At 42.6% G+C, this 24,790-nt stretch overlaps 1 protein-coding gene across 7 annotated transcripts in view; it reads right to left on the bottom strand.

Annotated features, from left to right (window-relative positions):
• Positions 1 to 1,249: 1,249 nt before the first annotated feature.
• The window catches only part of LOC109873521 (ral guanine nucleotide dissociation stimulator-like), a 131,231-nt gene continuing 107,690 nt past the window's right edge, over positions 1,250 to 24,790 (bottom strand). For 3 of the 7 annotated variants that reach the window (XM_031809021.1, XM_031809022.1, XM_031809018.1), the window contains exons 6-17: positions 24,230 to 24,445; positions 23,758 to 23,946; positions 16,801 to 16,878; positions 11,506 to 11,592; positions 11,387 to 11,419; positions 11,185 to 11,306; positions 10,881 to 10,973; positions 6,768 to 6,993; positions 6,383 to 6,457; positions 5,863 to 6,120; positions 5,620 to 5,734; positions 1,517 to 5,317 (exon numbers count right to left, since the gene is read on the bottom strand). In XM_031809021.1, coding sequence (XP_031664881.1) covers positions 5,142 to 5,317; positions 5,620 to 5,734; positions 5,863 to 6,120; positions 6,383 to 6,457; positions 6,768 to 6,993; positions 10,881 to 10,973; positions 11,185 to 11,306; positions 11,387 to 11,419; positions 11,506 to 11,592; positions 16,801 to 16,878; positions 23,758 to 23,946; positions 24,230 to 24,445 — 1,668 coding nt within the window. In that variant the 3' untranslated portion in view covers positions 1,517 to 5,141. Of the gene's footprint in view, positions 5,318 to 5,619; positions 5,735 to 5,862; positions 6,121 to 6,382; positions 6,458 to 6,767; positions 6,994 to 10,880; positions 10,974 to 11,184; positions 11,307 to 11,386; positions 11,420 to 11,505; positions 11,593 to 16,800; positions 16,879 to 23,757; positions 23,947 to 24,229; positions 24,446 to 24,790 lie in introns of all 7 variants that reach the window. The other 4 variants (XR_004206139.1, XM_031809017.1, XM_031809019.1 and 1 more) reach the window with 4 other exon arrangements.

The raw sequence follows: 24,790 nt of genomic DNA, 5'->3' as shown, positions 1-24,790 counted from the left end.
TTCATTCAGAAAGCATACAATTTGCATATAAGGATTCACACATGTAAGAAACTTCATACTACATATTAGTAGTTTTTGTGGTAAATGTTTCCGCTTTAGCACAGATATGAAAGTGCACATGACGAGACACACAGGGGAGAAATTGGCATTGGAGAAATCCCTTAATTGCAGTTTGTGTTTCACCGCTCACATTTCTCTGACAATTTACATGAGGATTCATACAGGGGAGAGATCATACACTCAGTAGCCAATTTGTTAGGTACACCTCCCCGTTCACAAAAATGGTTCGCTCCTACAGACATTGAGTCATGTGGCCATGGCATGCTATATAAAGGCAGACAGGTATTGAGACATTCAGTTGCTGTTTGATTGAACGTTAAAATGGGGAAACTGAGTGACCTAAACGACTTTGAGTGTTGTATGATTGTTGGTGCCAGGCGCGCTGGTTCCTGTATCTCCTGGGCTTTTCATGCATGACCGTGTCTAAGGTTTACCGAGAATGGTGCCACAAACAAAGAACCTCAGTCAGCGGCGGTCCTGTGGGCGAAAACAGCTCGTTGATGAGTGAGGTCGAAGGAGAACGGCAAGAATCAGAATGGCAAGAATCAGGCAAGCTAAGAGACGGGCCACAAATAGGCAAATAACGGTGCAGTACAACAATGTAGAGTGACCACACCGGGTTCCACTCCTATTAACTAAAAACAAGAAGAAGTGGCTCCAGTGGGCACACCATCACCAACAGCAGAACACAATTATTGAGGAGTGGCAAAACATTGCCTGGTCTGACGAATCCCGGTTCCTGTTGCGTCATGCTGACGGCGGAACCAGGATTTGGCGTAAGCAACATGACTTCATGGCCCCATCCTATCTGGTGTCGACGGTACAGGCTGGTGCTGGTGTAATGGTGTGGCGAATGTTTTGAACGCCACAGTGTACCTGAACATTGTTGCTGAGTAGTTTCTGAGCAACAGTAGTCACTGCTAATTTGTTCAACAGGACATTTGAACTGATGTATTGTATCTGTTTTTTTACTATTTTGTTCCACTGTATTGAAAGCAACTTATTTTGAAAACGTCACTCCATGGATGTTAATAAATAAAGATGAAATAAAGATGAAATAAAGATAAAGATTTTATGAACCATACTGCAACTCTCCATGGTGTTATGACTGCCTATGTATACCCATTAAAGTGTTTTTTTCAGTGGGGTATTCTTATATACAGTGTAGTACAGCAGAGACAAATGCAGATGATTTGACACATGGTAAGTGTTTATTAGGTGGGGTTTTTCTCCATTACAAACAGCGCAATAAGGGGGAAAGCAATATCAAAACTGACCATTATACAAAAGACAGGATTTATGTAAAGCAACCAAAGTCAAAGGAATATGGAGACAAGTGGCCCTGCAAATACAGTGGTATAACCATCGCATATATATTTACATATTCATTTGTAATTGCATGGGGAAAAGAAACTAAATGTTACAAAAGTATTTACGAGTTAATAAATAAAGCATAAATAGAAAAGATACAAACAGAACATAGAAAACACATTGAAATCGTTAGAGTTCTGAGTCTTTAACAGTGATGGAGAGCGATGGCACAAAGGTTTTAAGGAGGATCATTGTGAGAGGGTGAGGCATGAGGACATATTCCTGATCAGGCAGTGTTTCTGAGAGGGACTAACTTAGTTTGATCGGTGCAGTCGTTGGCCCTTACTTTTACCAACGACAATGCAGACACAGAAGAGAGTCTCTTACACACACACACACACACACACACACACACACACACACACACACACACACACACACACACACACACACACACACACACACACACACACACACTAACATTTGTGAAACCTGAAATGTTGACATCTTTATGACAGATCCCCCCCTCTGATATATAGATATTTTGGGCACCTGGGGAGGCACACATTCGCAAAAAAAGAGAAACAATAAGCACACATTCCGGGATGAACTCTCACTTACACCCACAGATTAACTGGGAACTTACACAAAAGTTTGAGATGTGCACAAAGGAGCCATCCCTCATTCATTGACACATTACAGAAGTTGTCTTTAACCACAGATCTAGGTTTAGCGTTCCCAACCTCAATCCTAACCTTGGTCATAGGACGTAGGAATATAAACTGACCTTGAATCAGGGCTTAGGGGCAACTTCCATCAACACCACCGATATGAAGTCCAATGAATGACATAAGGGCAGTAGACTCCCGGACCCCAATATTCACAAACATACAGCAACCATCACTGTCACCAACCAGCACAGTTGAATGCATTCATAACGCAGTACTTACATAATGTGACTAGGGAGAGGCTATACGGACACACCGGAGCTCAAATGGATGACATAGTCATGCCCAGATCTGTTTCACCTATGTCTCCTCCCCCCTCCAGGTGTCGACCATCCTCCCCATTATCCCCTGGGTACTTATACCTGTGTTTTCTGTCTGTCTGTGCCAGTTTGTTTTGTTCGATCAAACCTACCAGCGGTTTCCCTTGCTCCTGTCTTCGCTATAGTCCCTGTTTTGTAGTTTCACAGTTTTTACCTTTTCTGCCTGCCCTGAGCCTGCCTGCCTGCCCTGAGCCTGCCTGCCTGCCCTGAGCCTGCCTGCCTGCCCTGAGCCTGCCTGCCTGCCCTGAGCCTGCCTGCCGTCCTGTACCTTTGCCTCTACTCTGGATTACCAACCTCTGCCTGACCTGACCATGAGTCCGTCTGCTGTTCCGGTGCCTTACACTCTCTCTGGATTATTGACCTCTGCCTGACCTGACCATGAGCCCGTCTGCTGTTCCGGTGCCTTACACTCTCTCTGGATTATTGACCTCTGCCTGACCTGACCATGAGCCCGTCTGCTGTTCCGGTGCCTTACACTCTCTCTGGATTATTGACCTCTGCCTGCCTTGACCTGTCGTTTGCCTGCCTGTTTAAATAATAAACTTTTGTTTCTTCAACACTGTCTGCACCTGGGTCATACCTTAAAAGGTGATAGACATATGTTGCGCAGCTGAGAGTCGAGTGTGGATTTGGTTCAGTCAGTCGTCCTGATAGGCCCTTCCCAGCTAGTTTATGCTGGCTAGCTGGCAACAGCAGCGTGGCGCTAGTTAAAACTGGTAATAGAAAGGGAGAAATAACTTGTAGTATTGGTCATCTGGATTTGGTCACCATCTCCAATTTGTTCCATCCCACTTGATTTTATTTTGAGTAGGATAGCAGCCTACATGAAAAATAACTTGTAATGTTGGTAGTCATCTAGATGGATGTCACCGTTATGCTACACTGCTCAATGGGGAGAGTTTGCACATCAAGCCAACGCAACACAGGGCGCCGTGTCCTTCTCTCCCGCTTGATGCAGTAAGGATAGGGAAGTAGATAGTGTAGTCAATAGTGATTTTCACCAAAAATGTACTACTACGACATAAACCTCTAACGTTACATTTTGTACAATTATTAATTAGACAAAAACTAAAGGATTCTGAACACTCCCAAGTCCCAACTTCGACCGACAAGTTTCAAGTTCTCGCTGAAGTTTTTAGCCACAAGCATTAAACTAGCTTGCTGGGAATGGCACATCAGGAAGACTATCTGAAATGACTGAACTGAATCCGTTCGTCACCACTCGACTCTCACTGCACAAAAAACGTCAGCAATTTGGGCACCAGGAGTGTCCATATAGCCACTCCCCTATGACCACCCATCCTTATGATAATTGACATATGAAAGACTATCATTATAGCACCTGAAAATATACCCTTTTTACACTACTGGACTGAGCTGAGCCAAGCTGTACTGCGCTGGCCTAGTTATGAATCAACCATGGTTGCTGGAGCTGTGCTGGAAAGAACCATGTTAAAATAAAATATCAGAGCCAGCCAGCACACTATGGTTCAGGTTGGCACAATATGTAAAAAGGCTATAGAAGTAAAGTATAGCCAGCCTACATATAGCCTGCCCTCTGATAGAGACCCAATCCTGTGTCCCTTTTAGAATGTTTACTGTCATGCACAGGACACAGTGTGACACGGTCACAGTCAAAAAGTCAATCATTTCAGAAATCCCTTTGAGCACGAACACAGGCTTTAACACTGTAATCCACAATACCACTGACCTGGCTGCTGATAATTAGGGACGTTAGGTTTGATCATAAGTGCTGCAATACTGTAAGAAATGGATAGACATGGGGTACTACAAACCAAGGACTCGTCATATCAGATTATCTTCTATCAGAGTCATAGACAAAGAATCACACATCTGTGCAAGGAATCTCTCAACAGCAAGCAAACTCACTCCCCCACTGCAATCTCTATGCTCCCAAAAACGGTCTATGATCATATATCACGCGGAGTGGACCAGTATGTTTTAATTAGAGTTATTTATTTCCTGAATTAACTGACCCCTACCCTGGTACACAAGGAAAACAGGCCTTAATGAAAGAGAGAAATAAAGGAGGGAGTAGACCAGAACAGTCCTTTTCATTCTTCTTTTTTTCTTTACACTACATAGAACAAAAAGACTAGACATTTAAAGACCACGGTTCATTTCACAATACAACATTCATGTTTCCATCTCTGTCCATCTCTCTCTCGCTCTTTCTCTGAGTGCTTGAATACTTTACACACACACACACACACACACACACACACACACACACACACACACACACACACACACACACACACACACACACACACACACACACACACACACACACACACACACACACACACACACACACACACACACACGCTGCATCGGCTGAGGGAGGGTTCTGTAGAAATGACAGGGAGTGTAACTCCTTTAGAGGGAAGGAATTTTCAGATGCACCTGGATAAAATACAGTTACCATTTTCCCTCAGTTTTCCTTCTTCTCACTATCGATTAGGACGTCCACAGAGAGCTGAAGCTAACAGGAAGTGATTTGTGCAAGTTCATTGGTCTATAGGGCTTTCCATCCCACTCAGCTGTATTAGTCCTCTGAGGCTTTGACGCTCAGACGCCGAACACAAGACCGAGCTGGCGGCTGGCCCCTCTACCATGACACATCAAGGGTGGTACTAAAAGGTGGCACCCAGAGAGCCCAGCAGGAAGCTGGAGGCGGGCGAGGACATGGTGTAGCCCCTCAGAAGATGCCCTTGCCGATTTTCAGGCCGTTCTGCTTCATGCGCGGCAGTGTGGAGCTGGCCACATGCTTGGTCCGGCCCACCTTGGGGAAGCCACGTTTCTTCAGGACAAAGTCGTAGTTGGCCGAGGAGTTCATGGCATAGAAAACGTTGGCATTGTCTGGAATCTTCAGCTCTGTGGAGGGAAGGGGATGCAAAAGAAACACAGGTATGGTAAAAAGACACATTGAACCAACAGACAAAATGGAATGTTAAAATATGGTTGAGAAGATGGACGGAGAGATAGTTAGACAAGGCTTATAGTGTACAGATATTTTTTTTTAAGTACAGTAGGACCAGAGATAGGAACAAATTGGAAATGGGTTAGGAACACGGAAATGTTTGTAACTTTAGAATGTAGTTCAAAATGCATCAACTCTGAGGTTTGTATCTTTCAGATTCCAGTCTTGAGGTGAGCATGAAAGACAGCTGTCTGACCTTTCTCCTCAGAGATCTTCTGCAGCAGTTCGTAGTCCTCCGCTCTCTCCCGGTCCAGGTTGTGTTTCACCATAGCCTTCCTGATCACAGCCGGCGTCTTGTCCTGACTGGTCACCTGGAGATCACATTATGACCACATTAAGACATTGGGATTGGCTCAACCAGACGCGACAACTACCAAACACATTGGTAGGGAATTTCTCTTTCCAATCTACCATAATCATCACGAACGCAGCAGCTCACCAAGATGCTCTTGTACATGTTGCCGTTGTCCACGTCCAGGCTGACCCGGATGATGCAGCAATCGTCCACCTGCTGGTTGTAGAGGGGCAGTGACAGCGACGAGTAGTTGGACACACCCGACACGGAGCGCTTGTGCGAGCGGGAGCCGGCCCCTACCACAGGCGTGGAGGACATGGAGGAGGAGGAGGCGCTGCTGGAGCCCGAGCCAGATCCCACACCAGAGGCGTCCAAGGAGGACAGAGAAGTGGACTCCCAGAACTGGAGAGAGACCAAGAGAGAAGGGGGACTATTGAAATGCAATCAAGGAAAGCAATGCATCTTAAACAGGTACATAAATCAAAACTACTCAACATGCACTCGCCATTCTCTCCCCAAAAATGGCTACAGGGATGATGTAATGGTGACGTCACACAGATAGATAGAAACAGTGCAAACAGCACAGTCCTTTGATGGTAGTGTGAAATGGCTGTGCCACAAGCTAGTGTAGGTGAAATATGGTACAGGAAGTAGTAAATAGTACCGTGGGTGCCAGGTCAGGCAAGGGGCCGCACTTCCCTAACGTGGAATTGGAATGTTTTACGGAAGGTGTGGAGGTCTACAGAAAAGGAATTAAGAGCTACAGTCACCAGTGGGCTTCACATGGGCTGTTTCTTGTGGGCTGGAAGAGTTATAATATGCTATGACAGTAGTACCGCTATAGTGATTATACTGGTATCATGGTCTTTAAAGGTAGACTCAATGATATGACATCAACATCTTACACAGTGGAGCAACTTCCTGCTTACAGACATCAACAATGACAGAATTCAATAGCACACTGTCCTCTGACATGTCTTCATTGTAAATAGGAGTGTATTCTTAACTTACCTTCCAGTATAAATGGATAAATAAAACATCTCTCTCACCTTTCGCTCGTGGGCGTCAGGCGAGTCGGAGATGAAGCTGATATTTATCTCCTCGACGTCGGAGCTGCTGGAGCCGGCTGAGGTGACGCTCAGGGAATCTGCTCCGTCACCCCTTCCACCTCCACTTGAGCCCCCCAAGCAGGGGGCGTAGCGCAGCTGGTCAAAGGACTTGGAGTGAGAGCTGCCCGCACTGCAGTAGCCTGGCTCCGAGCTGGCCGGCTGGCGACTGAAAGAGGGTGTGAAGGAATGGGAGGGAGGAAGGGAGGGAGAGATTGGAATGAGAGGAAGAGTAAGAGAAAGAAGAATGAGTCAAATAAAATGAAACATTGACACAAATCGACTGCAAATCATTAGAAGGGAATTCCGTCCCGAGTTAAGTGTAATTGGAATGTAATTCCCTTTTTATGCACTTTTCTCTATACACGTATTCTGACCTTGAATTTAAGCATGAGAACAGCATGCTATTCACCCGCCATTGGGTTGAGGTGGAGATGGAATAAATGAACACACACACAAACACTCACTCCATCATTTGCTCACTTACACATAATATGTGCACACATTTAAACTGACTCTACACACCCACAAACCCACTCACATACAAGCTTCTTCTACTCTGCTTATCTTATATCCGGTTATATCCGGTCCCCTTACCGCTATACTCATCTACCTCCATCACTCAAGTATCCCTGCACATTGTAAATATGGTATTGGAACTGACTTAAAAATATATATTTCCTGTATCTAGAATGCTTACTTACTAATGTTAGATTCTGGGTGAAACTTGGAACATTGTAATACTCAGAAGCATATAAAGGAAAGCGACTGGTTTTTATATCCAAAGTTAATGGTAGGAGACAGATGGCTTTGGAACGTGTTGGGTGAACGGGAGAAAGTCACAGGATTGCTATAGGGGAAGCAGATATGTGGATTAGGCGAAGGAGGGGTTGAGGTCAGGTCAGATCCCCTGAAGGTAGAAATGATGGTTTATTACCCTATTTCCCTCTTCCTGTCGAACCATAAGATGTAAGGATTGGAGAGAAGGAGGAGGGCCTAAAGTGGAGCATATACAGTGGGGAGAACTAGTATTTGATACACTGCCGATTTTACAGGTTTTCCTACTTACAAAGCATGTAGAGGTCTGTAATTTTTATCATAGGTATACTTCAACTGTGAGAGACGGAATCTAAAACAAAAATCCAGAAAGTCACATTGTGTGATTTTTAAGTAATTAATTAGCATTTTATTGCATGACATAAGTATTTGATACATCAGAAAAGCAGAACTTAAAATTTGGTACAGAAACCTTTGTTTGCAATTACAGAGATCATACGAATCCTGTAGTTCTTGACCAGGTTTGCACACACTGCAGCAGGGATTTTGGCCCACTCCTCCATACAGACCTTCTCCAGATCCGTCAGGTTTCGGGGCTGTCGCTGGGCAATACAGACTTTCAGCTCCCTTCAAGGATTTTCTATTGGGTTAAGGTCTGGAGACTGGCTAGGCCACTCCAGGACCTTGAGATGCTTCTTACGGAGCCACTCCTTAGTTGCCCTGGCTGTGTGTTTTGGGTCGTTGTCATGCTGGAAAACCCAGCCACGACCCATCTTCAATGCTCTCGCGATACATGGCCCCATCCATCCTCCCCTCAATACGGTGCAGTCGTCCTGTCCCCTTTGCAGAAAAGCATCCCCAAACAATGATGTTTCCACCTCCATGCTTCACGGTTGGGATGGTGTTCTCGGGGTTGTACTCATCCTTCTTCCTCCAAACATGGCGAGTGGAGTTTAGACCAAAAGGCTCTATTTTTGTCTCGTCAGACCACATCACCTTCTCCCATTCCTCCTCTGGATCATCCAGATGGTCATTGGCAAACTTCAGACGGGCCTGGACATGCGCTGGCTTGAGCAGGGGGACCTTGCGTGCGCTGCAGGATTTTAATCCATGACGGCGTAGTGTGTTACTAATGGTTTTCTTTGAGACTGTGGTCCGAACTCTCTTCAGGTCATTGACCAGGTCCTGCCCATGATTGACCGTCATCTTGAACTTCTTCCATTTTCTAATAATTGCGCCAACAGTTGTTGCCTTCTCACCAAGCTGCTTGCCTATTGTCCTGTAGCCCATCCCAGCCTTGTGTAGGTCTACAATTTTATCCCTGATGTCCTTACACAGCTCTCCGGTCTTGGCCATTGTGGAGAGGTTGGAGTCTGTTTGATTGAGTGTGTGGACAGGTGTCTTTTATACAGGCACCGAGTTCAAACAGGTGCAGTTAATACAGGTAATGAGTGGAGAACAGGAGAGTTTCTTAAAGAAAAACTAACAGGTCTGTGAGAGCCGGAATTCTTACTGGTTGGTAGGTGATCAAATACTTATGTCATGCAATAAAATGCAAATGAATTACTTAAAAATCATACAATGTGATTTTCTGGATTTTTGTTTTAGATTCCATCTCTCACAGTTTAAGTGTACCTATGATAAAAATTACAGACCTCTACATGCTTTGTAAATAGGAAAACCTGCAAAATCAGCAGTGTATCAAATACTTGTTCTCCCCACTGTATACTTGTGGTGGTGGAAACATGTTTTTGTCTGAATCCAGCTGTATCGACCCTTTGGTAATAATTAAACATGGTTAAGCTTCTCTGGTGTCCGTGAGTTATTTACTCTGAAAATTAGAACTCAAAACACTTACTTACTTTCATATTTTTATTTTTTTCTTGTGGGGTTTTTCTAGTAATACATTGTTTTTGATTATTGCATTTATGGGTTTTGAGCAAGTATTTCAGTGTATTTGTGCATGTGACATTAAAACTTGGAAACTTGAAGGTGTGGCAGAGGTATGTCTACAGATACACCATATTCTGACCTTGACTAATTCCCTAATAACTCCACCACCTTTACGCGTGATGGAACCATGAATAAGGTCGAGAGAACATACTGGTGGGAAAAGCACCTACTTAATTTTTTCAATAGAAATAATACAATTTTCCATGCACTGTAATTTATAACTTACAAAGCTATTGATCAGAGGTAAGTAAATGAGTAATCCATTTGGATAAGGGGATTGTAAATATAAAGTACACTTGTTTTAGATCTATATTGTCTTATTATGATCGCTGGAGACAAATGTGAAACCAGTCATATGGCAACAAACTGAAGCATATCAACATATCAACTTTCCCACAGTAAAGTGGGCACTCTCGAATGTCTTAATTATAGGCTACCCCAACGTACTCTTTTCCCTATTTCTATCATGTTAAATATTAGCCACTATAAGTATTGCACGTCACTAGACCTAATAACCACACATATTCAACTGCAAATGTATTGTTAGTTCCCTTCAGTTGGTATAGCCTACATTATCATTTAATTACATTTCCTTTACCTTCATCTGCCTCCTCTGTAAATACATGCAGGCTAATTAAATCCATATGGAGCTCAGACCATAACAGTTTGAACCCAACGCATGGCGCAATACTTGGCTGTGTCATCACACAGTTCCATGGTTAGTGCAGGCAATAGAGGAGGGTATAGTCTACTATTGTACACTATTCTCCCTATTACAATTCTTTGTACACTAATATTACAATCGGTTGAAGAAATGAATGTGGCAATTTTCTTTTGTGCGTAAAGGCTCTCCAAATCTGTTTTCTATGATTCATAAATACTTTACTAAACCTAACTAATCTACAAGATCAGAGTAATGTTAGATCTACCACTTGGTGTTGAAACAGAGACGAATATGCATATATTTAGATGGCTTTCTTTCATTGATCCCTTATATTCTGAACCCGTTCTCTCAATATATTCTAGTAATTCTGTTGACAAAATTCTAAATAAAAAGGTCCAGTGTATTTAAAGGGATGGCTTAAGATACTGAAAACCCTACTGTATGAAAACTCCACGAGAAAATATTTTGGCCAACAAGTGTTTTCAGTTGTTTAAGAAAACATTTCAGAGAACGCAAGGTAGCACATGCAGAGCACGTTACACGAATGAATACGATAAGTCTAAAAGATGTACATTTCCTAAGACTGAATCAGGCCCATATTGCACCCATTGAGCGGAAATACTTTCTGCAATCATTTTGGGAGGATTTCCTTCTTTACTCACTCGCTCCAGCGTTTGATGATTCCTGTGTTCTTCTTTTTCAGAGTATTTGAGGCCGACTCCGACAGCGGCTCGATCTCACACGACTGACTGTAGCTGTGGAAAGCACACGAAGAAGAGTATGTGTGTGTTCCTGTCTTTTCAAGTGTCTGGTCCTCCCCTTCCCTCTCTTCCACTGTCACTCTGCTCTCTCCCAGCCTTCCATTCTAATACATACTGTTTGTCACACCCACCATAATCTATTTCTAGTGATTATGAAAATATTATTTAAGGTATTTCTAACAGAATAGTCTGTTCCTTCTCTTACCTCTCGGCCTCAGTGAGTTTGTCCACACCGGAGAACCACTGTCGGAAACGCTTGTTGCGGGTGAAGTTATAATTGTTGCAGGCCAGCTGCAGAAGCTTGATCTGGGCAATCACCTCAAACTCCTACAAGACCAGAGGAAATATAAGGGTAAGTATGCAGTGTTCATCTTCGTCACACATTAAATACATGTTGCATTCCTTACCTTCCTCCTCTTCTCAAAATGTATCAGCCCTCCCTGTAAGCAAGAAAATATGTTCTTTAGAACAGAAATTGTTTAAGAAGGTGTGTGTTAATGCGTGCGTGCGTGTGTGTGACTCTCACGTCCAGGTAGTCCTTCATGGCAGTATCCATCATGACTAGGTCTGTCAGGAAAGTACCCAGGTAGGGAATGGTCCCCTGCATCACACTCTGAAATACACACACATACAGGCAGACAGAGACTGGGGTTAGTGTGTGTGTGTGTGTGTGTGTGTGTGTGCATGACTAGTGATGAAATAATGCATTACAGACTTTTTCCCCCGCTGAGGACACATGTAGATGAAAATAAATACAAATATTTATTCATCTCCCTCTGCGTACAATGATTAGGTTAATCATCTCCAGTTGGCTATTGTTCCCAGTTTAATAATTGCACGACTGACCATATGACTACACTGTAATTAGGGTCAAATGATACTGTAAAGTTGCATATCACTACTACAGTCGTGGCCATTTTGAGAATGGCACAAATATTAATTTTCACAAAGTCTGCTGCCTCAGTTTGTATGATGGCAATTTGCATATACTCCAGAATGTGATGAAGAGTGATCAGATAAATTGCAATTAATTGCAAAGTCCCTTTTAACATGCAAAATGACCAGCTGACATCGTGTCAGTGATTCTCTCGTTAACACAGGTGTGAGTGTTGACGAGGACAAGGCTGCAGATAACTCTGTCATGCTGATTGAGTTCGAATAACAGACTGGAAGCTTCAAAAGGAGAGTGGTGCTTGGAATCATTGTTCTTCCTCTGTCAATCATGGTTACCTGCAAGGAAACACATGCCGTCATCATTGCTTTGCACAAAAAGAGCTTCACAGGCAAGGATATTGCTGTCAGTAAGATTGCACCTAAATCAACCATTTATCGGATCATCAAGAACTTCAAGGAGAGCGGTTCAATTGTTGTGAAGAAGGCTTCAGGGAGCCCAAGAAGGTCTAGCTAGTGCCAGGACTGTTTCCTAAAGTTGATTCAGCTGCGGGATCGGGGCACCACCAGTACAGAGCTTGCTCAGGAATGACAGCAGGCAGGTGTGAGTGCATCTGCACGCACAGGGAGGCGAAGACATTTGGAGGATGGCCTGGTGTCAAGAAGGGCAGCAAAGAAGCCACTTCTCTACAGGAAAAACATCAGGGACAGACTGATATTCTGCAAAAGGTACAGGGATTGGACTGCTGAGGACTGGGGTAAAGTAATTTTCTCTGATGAATGCCCTTTCTGATTGTTTGGGGCATCTGGAAAAAAGCTTGTCCGGAGAAGACAAGGTGAGCGCTACCATCAGTCCTGTGTAATGCCAACAGTAAAGCATCCTGAGACCATTCATGTGTGGGGTTGCTTCTCAGCCAAGGGAGTGGGCTCACTCACAATTTTTCCGAAGAACACAGCCATGAATAAAGAATGGTACCAACACAACCTAAGAGAGCAACTTCTCCCAACCATCCAGGAACAGCTTGGTGAGGAACAATGCCAAAAGTGATAGCTAAGTGGCTCGGGGAACAACGCATCGATATTTTGGGTCCATGGCCAGGAAACTCCCCAGACCTTAAGCCCATTGAGCACTTGTGGTCAATCCTCAAGAGGCGGGTGGACAAACAAAAACCCACAAATTCGAACAAACTCCAAGCACTGATTATGCAAGAATGGGCTGCCATCAGTCAGGATGTGGCCCAGAAGTTAATTGACAGCATGTCAGGGCGGATTGCAGAGGTCTTGAAAAAGAAGGGTCAACACTGCAAATATTGACTCTTTGCATCAACTTCAAGTAATTGTCAATAAAAGCCTTTGACACTTATGAAATGCTTGTAATTATACGTCAGTATTCCACAGTAACATCTGACAAAAATATCTAAAGACACTGAAGCAGCAAACTTTGTGGAAATTAATATTTGTGTCATTCTCAAAACTTTTGGCCACACCTGTAGATTGAGCTGTGAGCCTTTTGCGAGTAAGAATGATTCCATAAATAACCACTAGATAGGTGTGTAATGGTTTTCTTCCGCTGAAGGAGAGGGGGACCAAAATGCAGCGTGGTTAGCGTTCAACATCTTTAATATAGATGACAAACGAGAACACTACAAAATACAAAACAATAAATGTGAAAAACGAAACAAACACAGAAACAATCACCCACAAAGTACCCACAGAATATGGCTGCCTAAATATGGTTCCCAATCAGAGACAACGATAGACAGCTGCCTCTAATTGAGAACCAATCTAGGCAACCATAGACATACAAACTACCTAGAAAGGAAACAGACCCATAAACATACAAAAAACCCTAGACCAGACAAACACATAAATCCCCCATGTCACACCCAAATAATAAAGAAAACAAAGATAACTAGGGCCAGGGCGTGACAAGGTGTGTCTCCCTTCTATCCACCACCGAGATAATAAAGAAAACAAAGATAACTAAGGCCAGGGCAGGACAAGGTGTGTCTCCCTTCTATCCACCACCGAGATAATAAAGAAAACAAAGATAACTAAGGCCAGGGCAGGACAAGGTGTGTCTCCCTTCTATCCACCACCGAGATAATAAAGAAAACAAAGATAACTAGGGCCAGGGCAGGACAAGGTGTGTCTCCCTTCTATCCACCACCGAGATAATAAAGAAAACAAAGATAACTAAGGCCAGGGCAGGACAAGGTGTGTCTCCATTCGATCCACCACCGAGATAATAAAGAAAACAAAGATAACTAGGGCCAGGGCAGGACAAGGTGTGTCTCCCTTCTATCCACCACCGAGATAATAAAGAAAACAAAGATAACTAGGGCCAGGGCAGGACAAGGTGTGTCTCCCTTCTATCCACCACCGAGATAATAAAGAAAACAAAGATAACTAGGGCCAGGGCAGGACAAGGTGTGTCTCCCTTCTATCCACCACCGAGATAATAAAGAAAACAAAGATAACTAAGGCCAGGGCGTGACAAGGTGTGTCTCCCTTCTATCCACCACCGAGATAATAAAGAAAACAAAGATAACTAAGGCCAGGGCGTGACAAGGTGTATCTCCATTCGATCCACCACCGAGATAATAAAGAAAACAAAGATAACTAAGGCCAGGGCGTGACAAGGTGTGTCTCCCTTCTATCCACCACCGAGATAATAAAGAAAACAAAGATAACTAAGGCCAGGGCAGGACAAGGTGTGTCTCCCTTCTATCCACCACCGAGATAATAAAGAAAACAAAGATAACTAAGGCCAGGGCAGGACAAGGTGTGTCTCCCTTCTATCCACCACCGAGATAATAAAGAAAACAAAGATAACTAAGGCCAGGGCAGGACAAGGTGTGTCTCCCTTCTATCCACCACCGAGATAATAAAGAAAACAAAGATAACTAAGGCCAGGGCGTGACAAGGTGTGTCTCCCTTCTATCCACCACCGAGAGAGAGCAAATAACTATGAAGCCCTTAATTTTGAAAAGAAACATACTGCTCCTCTAAGCTATCTATTTTAGATGCATCCATGACAATCATTTGCTACAAAATGGGCCAATTTCAAAGACAGTGATTTTAAAGAGGATAAGACAAGTGAGAGTGAAAGGGCAATTGGAGAGCGTTTTGTTTGTGTGTATGTGTTTGTCTATGAATGACTATGCACACCTGTGTGTTGTGTGTGTGTGTGTGTGTGTGTGTGTGTTAAAGTGAATGTGTCAGCAGAGTTCAGTGAGGAGAGAGGGGCTGCTTGTTTTCTGTTCAATGGATCTTACCCGCTGGAGCGTTAATTGACAAAACCCAATTACTCCCGCCAGCCTTATCTATAGGGCCAAGATGGGAGTGCTTTCATTACATCTGGCACCTCCTTCTCTCTCCCTATCTGTCTCTTGAAACAGGCAGTTGAAGTCGGAAGTTGACATACACCTTAGCCAAATACATTTAAACTCAGTTTTTCACAATTCCTGACATTTAATCCAAGTAAAAATTGTTATGAAATAGGTCAGTTAGGATCACCACTTTACTTTAAGAATGTGAAATGTCAGAATAATAGTAGAGAGAATGATTTATTTCAGCTTTTATTTATTTCATCACATTCCCAGTGGGTCAGAAGTTTACATACACTCAATTAGTATTTGGGAGCATTGCCTTTTAATTGTTTAACTTGGGTCAAACATTTCGGGTAGCCTTCCACAAGCTTCCCACAATAAGTTGGGTGAATTTTGGCCCTTTTCCTCCTGACAGAGCTGGATAACTTCCTTGCTGAATGTAACTTCCTTGCTGAGTGTAACTTCCTTGCTGAGTGTAACTTCCTTGCTGAGTGTAACTTCCTTGCTGAGCGGCCTTTCAGGTTATGTCGATATAAGCCTTGTTTTATTGTGGATATAGATACATTTGTACCTGTCTCCTCCAGCATCTTCACAAGGTCCTATGCTGTTGTTCTGGGATTGATTTGCACCAAAGTATGTTCATCTCCAGGAAACAGAACGCGTCTCCTTCCTGAGCGGTATGATGGCTGCGTGGTCCCATGGTGTATAAACATGGTGTATGTACTATTGTTTGTTACCGATGAACGTGGTACCTTCAGGTGTTTGGAAATTGCTCCCATGGATGAACCAGACTTGTGGTGGTCTACAATCTTTTTTCTGAGGTCTTGGCTGATTTCTTTTGATTTTCCCATGATGTCAAGCAAAGAGGCACTGAGTTTGAAGGTAGGCCTTGAAATACATCCACAGGTACATGTCCAATTGACTCAAATTATGTCAATTAGCCTATCAGAAGCTTCTAAAGCCATAACATAATTTTCTGGAATTTTCCAAGCTGTTTAAAGGCACAGTCAACTTAGTGTACGTAAACTTCTGACCCACTGGAATTGTGATACAGTGAATAATAAGTTAAATAATCTGTCTGTAAATAGTTGTTGGGAAAATTACTTGTGTCTTGCAAAGTAGATGTCCTAACCCGACTTGCCAAAACTATAGTTTGTTAACAATAAATTTGTGGAGTGGTTGAAAAAACGAGTTTTAATGACTCCAACCTAAGTGTATGTAAACTTCAGACTTCAACTGTATATCTCTATCTCTCTCTCCCTTCTCTCTTTCCCTGTATTTCTCTCTTTCCATCTCTGTCTTCTCTCTCTTTTCCCTCCCCTCTATATCCCTCTCTCTCTCACGCTTTCACTTTCATTTTTTGAGCTCCCCTTTACTCTCTTCTCCTGCCCTATTCTCTCTTTAAAACAGTCTGCCAGGTCATTTAATTTCTCTCTTCACTCCCTCCCTGCTTTTCATGTCATCCTCCATTTCCCTAAAGCCACTTTTTCTATCTTCCTCATCAATCTTTTTAGTCCTTTATCTCTCTCTCTCTCTCTCTCTCTGTCCAGTCAATCTCCCCCTCCTTTGTTGCATTCCTTCTATCTTAATGTCCTTACCAGGTCTCGGGGCTGCTGCTGTCTCTTCTGGGCTCGTTTGGGGTTTATTTCCAGGGTGGCAAATTTGGACGTGCCCTCCTAGACAGAGAGAGGAACAGACAACAAAAACCCCAGTGAGATCAAATGCCTAAGCCCCTATTTCAGCGATCAAATAACACGGGTTTCTGTTTTTTGTTTGGTTAAACACGGTTAATTAAATGGAAGAATACACACTTTTCCCTAGAATGCATCCTGTCCTTTATCAAGCTATGAAATGGTGAACATACAGACTCCCACATTCTACTTCAGAGGAACAGGCAGAGTAGGCATATCCTCAACTGGCACAGCCTACCACCATGCTATGATGTCACTGGGGGATTCCCCCCCCCCAATAACACACCTACCCATCCTTAATACACACATAATGGCTACCTCTAGATGCCCTGACATCTGTGTTAGTGTGTGCTTTGGAATTTGGGGAATGTTAGGGTTTGAGGTCCACGTGTGCGTAAGTGGGCTTAGTTACTATCCCTCCAAACAAACACACCCCCACGTCCAAGTGAAGACCAACCACCCATGACCTGCCCTTTATATCGTTCTGTTCTATTCTGTTACATAACAGTTGATAATGGATTAGCTAAATCAATCATGTTCCCAAGTGCACAAAGCGCCATACATTGTTAGGTAAGAACTCTACTCATAGGGAAGATGACCAGACATTTCACCAAGATATTACATTAAGATGGGGAACTCCTGACGACAGAATTCCATACTTTGTTTTTTAATTTGATGGTGGAGAAATTGTATTGCTGTCCATTCAACTACCTGAATAAAGTCTTGTTTTAATGTGTCACAAATTAATTTCAGAATGCCCTTTTTGGGCACCAAGCGTGACACACGTCACACGGCCTGTTAGTTAACCTATTATGCTACTTACTGCAGGGGGTAGTGTGTCAGCCACACCCTGTCATCTGATCCTGAGTGATGACACCATCAGTGTGCGTGTAGGAGTAGTCCTAGAGGGGTGTGACCCCACACAAAGGAAATCATATCACTCAACTGTGTGTAAGTGTATAACATATTTATTAATGCTTTACTGATTCTGCCCCCCAAATACATAATGCATGCACATGCACGCACACATTCCGGTGACCGGGAAGATTTTAATTTACCGGCCATTTGCAAAATATACATGACCCATATGCATTGGGTGCATAACCCACGGTGCTCAGAATGACATTTAGATTATGGTAATGCATCTTAACAGGATGTTAAGGTAATGCATCTCAACAACTCGTGTAATGAAGCAGCCAATAAAAGGTCATTTTCAAACTTTTGCCATAAGGCGATTCGCGGGAAAACACCATTCTAAACAGCGCACCTGGGAAATACCATTCTAAACAGACCACCTGGGAAATACCATTCTAAACAGCGCACCTGGGAAAACACCATTCTAAACAGCGCACCTGATAGCGGTTCCATAAGTGAAAGAGATAAAAATCAGAAACTTAGAAAGAGGTAATATGACTGGGATTGTTCCTTTGGCTTCTGGACAACAAAAGAAATATGAAAACCAATAGAACAGGAGAGAAATGTCATAGCGGTGGGTCCAATAAGGAAGTAAATGGAAATAAACGAGATAAAATTATATAATTACTCCTGTCTATACACAGAATCGTATCTATAAATAAAATCATTAAAAATACTTCACCAGAAAGCATTACTTAGCCACAGAAGAATAGAGGATCAATCGCTTCTTCACAAGCTCGTAGGCCTATTTGGGAAGCCCACTATTTGGGCAGCGTGCGTGACAATAGGCATAGCTGATTATTGAGTTTTGCCTATCAGTGAAAAGCATCTTTAAAATATGTGTGAAGATAATGTGAATTGTTTGCCCTTTGATTTAAAAAAAATCTATTCCCCATTACACATGTCATCAGTAGTAAATGTACCATTTATCCTGATCATTTGGTTACATTAATTTATGTTAATGCATGTATCAATTACAGTCATTTACCATTCTCATCCTTGGAGTGGAAATGTTTTTTGGAGAGTTCACAAGCTGCTTGTCACACCCTGGTCTTAGTATTTTGTGTTTTCTTTATTATTTTGGTCAGGCCAGGGTGTTGACATGGGTTTTTATGTGGTGTGTTTTGTCTAGGTTTTTTTTGTAGGTTATGGGATTGTGGTGTAGTTTGATTGTCTAGAAAAGTCTATGGTTGCCTGGAGTGGTTCTCAACCAGAGGCAGGTGTTTATCGTTGTCTCTGATTGGGAACCATATTTAGGCAGCCATATTCCTTGAGTGTTTTGTGGGTGAATGTTCCTGTCTCTGTTTGCACCAGATAGGGTTGGTTTGGGTTTTCACGGTACGTTTATTATTTTTGTGTTTGTTATTATCTTTATTAAAGCTGTATCAAGATAACCACGCTGCATTTTGGTCCTCTCCTTCGACGGAAGAAAACCTTAACACTGCTACACTTGTGAGAAGTTTTGGTTTGATTTCATAACAATAATTTTCTAGATTTGTAATTCGTTCATTTGCCTTCTGTTTGGAGTGCTCCATGTGAACAATGAGCATGTGTCTGGTTTCTCTGTTATGATAATGTTAAGGAAGTGCGTGCCTGAGCACATATAGAAACAGTTTAACAGGCGATTGCATTTGAAATTGTTGGGCAATGAATGGGCTTCAAAAAAAGCACATTTTACTCCAGCATCAACCACCTGAGGAGCTGCAGGAGAAATCCAGCTCAATATAGTCTCTGTAGACCCCCAAGTGCTAACAGTCAGTATCTGGATAACATGTGTGAAATGCTTGATAATGTATGTGATGTCAATAGAGGAATATTTTCTGGGTGATTTAAATATTGACTGGCTTTCATCAAGCTGCCCACTCAAGAGAAAGCTTCAAACTGTAACTAGTCCCTGCAACCTGGTTCAGGTTATCAACCTACACCAGGGTAGTTCTAAATAGCACAGGAATGAAATCATCATGTATTGATCACATCTTTACTAATACTGCAGAAATGTGCTTTAAAGCAGTATCCAAATCCATCGGATGTAGTGATTGCAATATCTAGGAAAATCTAAGTTCAAAAGGCTGGGCCTAATAGTGTATAAGAGGTCATACAATACGTTTTGTAGCGCTTTAGCGATGAGGAGCAACCAGATGCTGCACTTGACACATTTATGAAATTGCTTATTCCAGTTACTTAAAAGCATGCACCCATTAAGAAAATGAAACAAAGATAAAGGACATAAAGAATGACAGTAAAAAGCTTTGGAGCACCTTAAATGAAATTTGGGGCAAAAAGGCAAACTCCGCTCCATTCATTGAATCAGATGGCTCATCACAAAACCCACTGATATTGCCAACTATTTAAATGATTGTTTAAATGGCAAGACTAGCAAACTTAGGCATGACATGCCAGCAACAAATGCTGACACTACACATCTGAGTATATCTGACCAAATTATGAAAGACAAGAACTGTAAAATGATAGTTATGTCAAAAATGACAAGGGTCTGACAACTTGGATGGAAAATTACTGAGGATAATAGTGGACGATATTGCTACACCTATTTGCCATATTCAATTTAAGCCTACTAGAGTGTGTAATCCCTCAAGGCCTGGAGGGAAGCAGAAGTTATACCCCTACCTAAGGATAGTAGGCCCTCATTGTAAATAAGAATTTGTTCTTAATTGACTTGCCTAGTTAAATAAAGTGTAAATAAAATAGTAAAGCCCTCTTTATTGGCTCAAATAGCTGACCAATCAGCCTGTTACAAATGCTTTGTAAACTTTTTGAAAAAATTGTGTTTGAGCACAAGGCTATTTTACAGTACACAAATTGACAGACTTTCAGCACGCTTATAGGGAAGGACATTCAACAAGCACTGACACAAATGACTGATGATTGGCTAAGAGAAATCAATGATGAAAAGATTGTTGTGGCGGTTTTTGTTACACTTCAGTGTGGGTTTTGACATTATTGAGCATAGTCTGTTGCTGGAAAAACGTTATGGCTTTACACCCCCTGGTATATTGTGGATAAAGCATTAACTGTCTAACCAAACACAGAGGGTGTTATTTAATGGAAGCCTCTCCAACAAAATCCAGGTAGAATCAGGAATTCCCCAGGGCAGCTGTCTAGACCCCTTACTTTTTTCAATCTGTGGAGCCACTAGCTTTGAGTAAAGCCAGTGTGTCTATATATGCCGATGACACAACATACGTCAGCTACCATAGTGACTGAAATGACTGAAACACTTAAAGAGCTGCAGTTAGTGACCAAATGGGTGGCAAGGAATAAGTTAGTCCTAAATATTTAAACGAAAAGCATTGTATTTTGGACAAATAATTCAGGAAACCCTAAACCTAAACTAAATCTTGCAATGAATAACATGGTAATTGTAACGATGTGCGTTGAGTTGGGAAGCAAGTTCAGGGAGTGAGTGTTTTAGTAAATAAAACGCAATATAATGCAAAAATAAGAAACACGAGCAACGCACAGAACTGACACAGGAACAGAAACAATGACACCTGGGGAAGGAACCAAAGGGAGTGACATATATAGGGAGGGTAATCAGGGAAGTGATGGAGTCCAGGTGAGTCTGATGATGTGCAGGTGCACGTAATGCTGGTGACAGGTGTGCGCCATAACAAGCAACCTGGTGACCTAGAGGCCGGAAAGGGAGCACACGTGACAGTAATTGAGCAAGGGGAGACTAAACTGCTTGGAGTAACCCTGGATTGTAAACTGTTATGGTCAAAACATATTGATACAACAGCAGCTAAGATGGGGAGAAGTCTGTTCATAATAAAGAGCCAGTCTGCATTCTAAACAGCACCATCAACAAGGCAGGTCCTACAGGCCCTAGTTCTGTCACACCTTGACTACTGTTTAGTCATGTTGCAAATAGCTCAGAACAGGGCAGCAAGGCTGGTCCTTGGATGTACACAAAGAGCTAACATTAATAATATGCATGTAAATCTCTCCTGGCTCAAAGTGGAGCAGAGATTGACTTCATCACTACTTGTATTTGGGAGAGGTATTGACATGTTGAATGCACTGAGCTGTCTGTTTGAACTATTGGCACACAGCTTGGACACCCATGCATACCCCACGAGACATGCCACCAGAGGTCTCTTCACAGTCCCCAAGTCCAGAACAAACTCTGGGAGGTACACAGTACTAGATAGAGCCATGGCTACATGGAACTCTATTCCACATCAAGTAACTGACACAAGCAGTAAAATTTGATTTAAAACACTGATAAAAATACACCTAATGGAACAGCAGGGACAGAAACATAGGCACAGACACAGGCATTCAAACACACGATAACATACGCACTATACACACGTGCACATAGATTTTGTATTGTAGATATGTAGTAGTAGGGGGCCTGAGGGCACAAACTTAATATGTTGTGAAATCTGTTGTGAATCTATTATAATGTTTTTTTTTATGTATAACTGCCTTAATTTTTCTGGACCCCAGGAAGAGTAGCTGCCAGCAGGGATCCATAATAAATACAAATTACCCTATAGACCGATAAGAAAAAAAAGTGTTAAACAAATCAAAATAGATGTTATATTTGAGATTCTTCAAAGTAGCCACCATTTGTCTGGTTGACAGATTTGCACACTCTTGGCATTCTCTCAACCAGCTTCATGAGGTAGTCACCTGGAATGCATTTCAATGAACAGGTGTGCCTTGTTAAAAGTTCATTTGTGGAATTTCTTTCCTTCTTAATGCGTTTGAACCAATCAGTTGTGTTGTGACAAGGTAGGGATGGTATACAGAAGATAGCCCTATTTGGTTAAAGACCAAGTCCATATTATGGTAAGAACAGCTCAAATAAGCAAAGAGAAACGACAGTCCATCATTACTGTAAGACATGAAGATCAGTCAATACAGAACATTTCAAGTACTTTGAAAGCTTCTTCAAGTGCAGTTGTAAAAACTATCAAGCGCTATGATGAAACTGGCTCTCATGAGGACCGCTACAGGAAAGGAAGACCCAGAGTTATCTTTGCTGCAGAAGATCATTACAGTTACCAGCCTCAGAAATTGCAGCATAAATACATTCTTCACAGAGTTCAAGTAACAGACACATCTCAACATCAACTGTTCAGAGGAGACTGTGTGAATCAGACCTTCATGGTTGAATTGCTGCAAAGAAACCACTACTAAATTACACCAATAATAAGAAGAGACTTGTTTGTGCCAAGAAACATGAGCAATGGACATTAGACCGGTGGAAATCTGTCCAAATTTTAGATTTTTGGTTCCAACCGCCGTGTCTTTGTGAGACGCAGAGTAGGTGAACAGATTATGTTTGTGGTTCCCACAGTGAATCATGGAGGAGGTGGTTTGATGATGCTTTGCTGGTGGCACTGTCTGTGATTTGTTTAGAATTCAAGGCACACTTAACCAGCATGGCTACCACAGCATTCTGCAGCGATACGCCATCCCATCTGGTTTGCGTTTAGTGGGACTATCATTTATTTTTCAACAGGACAATGGCTACCAGGCTATGTAAGGGCTATTTGACCAAGAAGGAGAGTGATGGAGTGCTGCCTCAGATGACCTGGCCTCCAAAATCACCGACCTCAACCCAATTGAGATTGCTTGAGATGAGTTGGACCCCAGGGTAAAGGAAAAGCAGCCAACAAGTGCTCAGCATATGTGGAAACTGCATCAAGACGGTTGGAAAAGCGAAGTGAAGTTGGTTGAGAGAATTCCAAGAGTGTGCAAAGCTGTCATCAAGGCAAAGGGTGGCTACTAAGAATCTCAAATATCAAATATATTTTGATTTGTTGAAATTTTTTGTTACTACATGATTCCATATGTGTTATTTCATAGTTTTTAATTCTACAATGTGGAAAATAGTCCAAATAAAGTAAAAACCCTTGAATGAGTAGGTGTGTCCAAACTTTTTACTGGTACTGTAGACACACGCACACATCCTACCTTGATGAGCAGCTCTCTGCTGAGCGAATGGTTATTTTCGTCTGAGAAGATTTCTGACAACTCGTGGAAGATGCGAAAGTTTTCCCTGGACACCTCATCCCATGTCCTCTTCAGCCGGTGGACCGGGTTGCACTGCAGAGCAGAAAGGATGGCCCGTAGCGAAGAAAAATTCTTCAGGATTCGACACTCCTGAAGGGAAAAAAGACTATGAATATCAAGGAGATATCAATGAACCCAACTAAGCACCGGTGGCATATCAATCCAATGTATTATTAAGGAAAGGGAAACATCCTAACTTTTTTTACAAAAAAAATATTTTTGAACATAGCATTATGGGTACTGTAGTCATCATGCTACACAACACACACTGTGCCTCTGCAGGAACTGAAGCCAAGGACACCTCAGAATCTCATGCCAACAACAACAACCACAACAAGAACAAGAACAACTCCTGCTAAGAACAGCTCCTCACCCTGGCCACTTCGATCCAGCGCTCCACCAGTTTGGCCCGCTGTGTGGGTTTGAGCAAACGCTCGCTCAAGCAGGTGGCGATGACACAGTTGGTGACGCAGTTGAACTGTGTGACAGTGGCACGGATGGTGGGTGCCAGATGCTCCTTGCCCTTCTTGTCCCGGTGCGACCAGATACTCCCCAGACAGTGGTAGGGGACCACCTTCTTAAAGAGCTCCTATGAGGAAAAAGGGGAGTACGAACCATAAAACAAAATGGTCTCTTGTTTCAACCAGTAATGTATTTTAGATGAGTTTAACATGTTGTCACTCTCATGGACAGAAGAGAGAGAAAAGAGAGGCAGGCAGATCCTTCAGAAGGCTTCGAGGAGGAATGATAAAAGTGTCTGCTGCACTCCAGTCTCCTAACAAAGGTCCATAGGAAAGCCTTAGGAGTGACATTTGTTTATGAGTGGTAACTCAGCAGCAGAGTGGGCATAAAGCCCTCGGTGTCTTCTGTCTCTCTTCACTATCTAAGATAACTAACACGGCTTATAGTCCTGCTTCAGGTCACATACCCACGG

Source organism: Oncorhynchus kisutch, linkage group LG29, assembly GCF_002021735.2.
Source record: "Oncorhynchus kisutch isolate 150728-3 linkage group LG29, Okis_V2, whole genome shotgun sequence".
Taxonomy (NCBI): Eukaryota; Metazoa; Chordata; class Actinopteri; order Salmoniformes; family Salmonidae; genus Oncorhynchus; species Oncorhynchus kisutch.
Note: the sequence above shows the minus strand (reverse complement) of the source record. Positions and strands in the feature narration are given on the sequence as shown.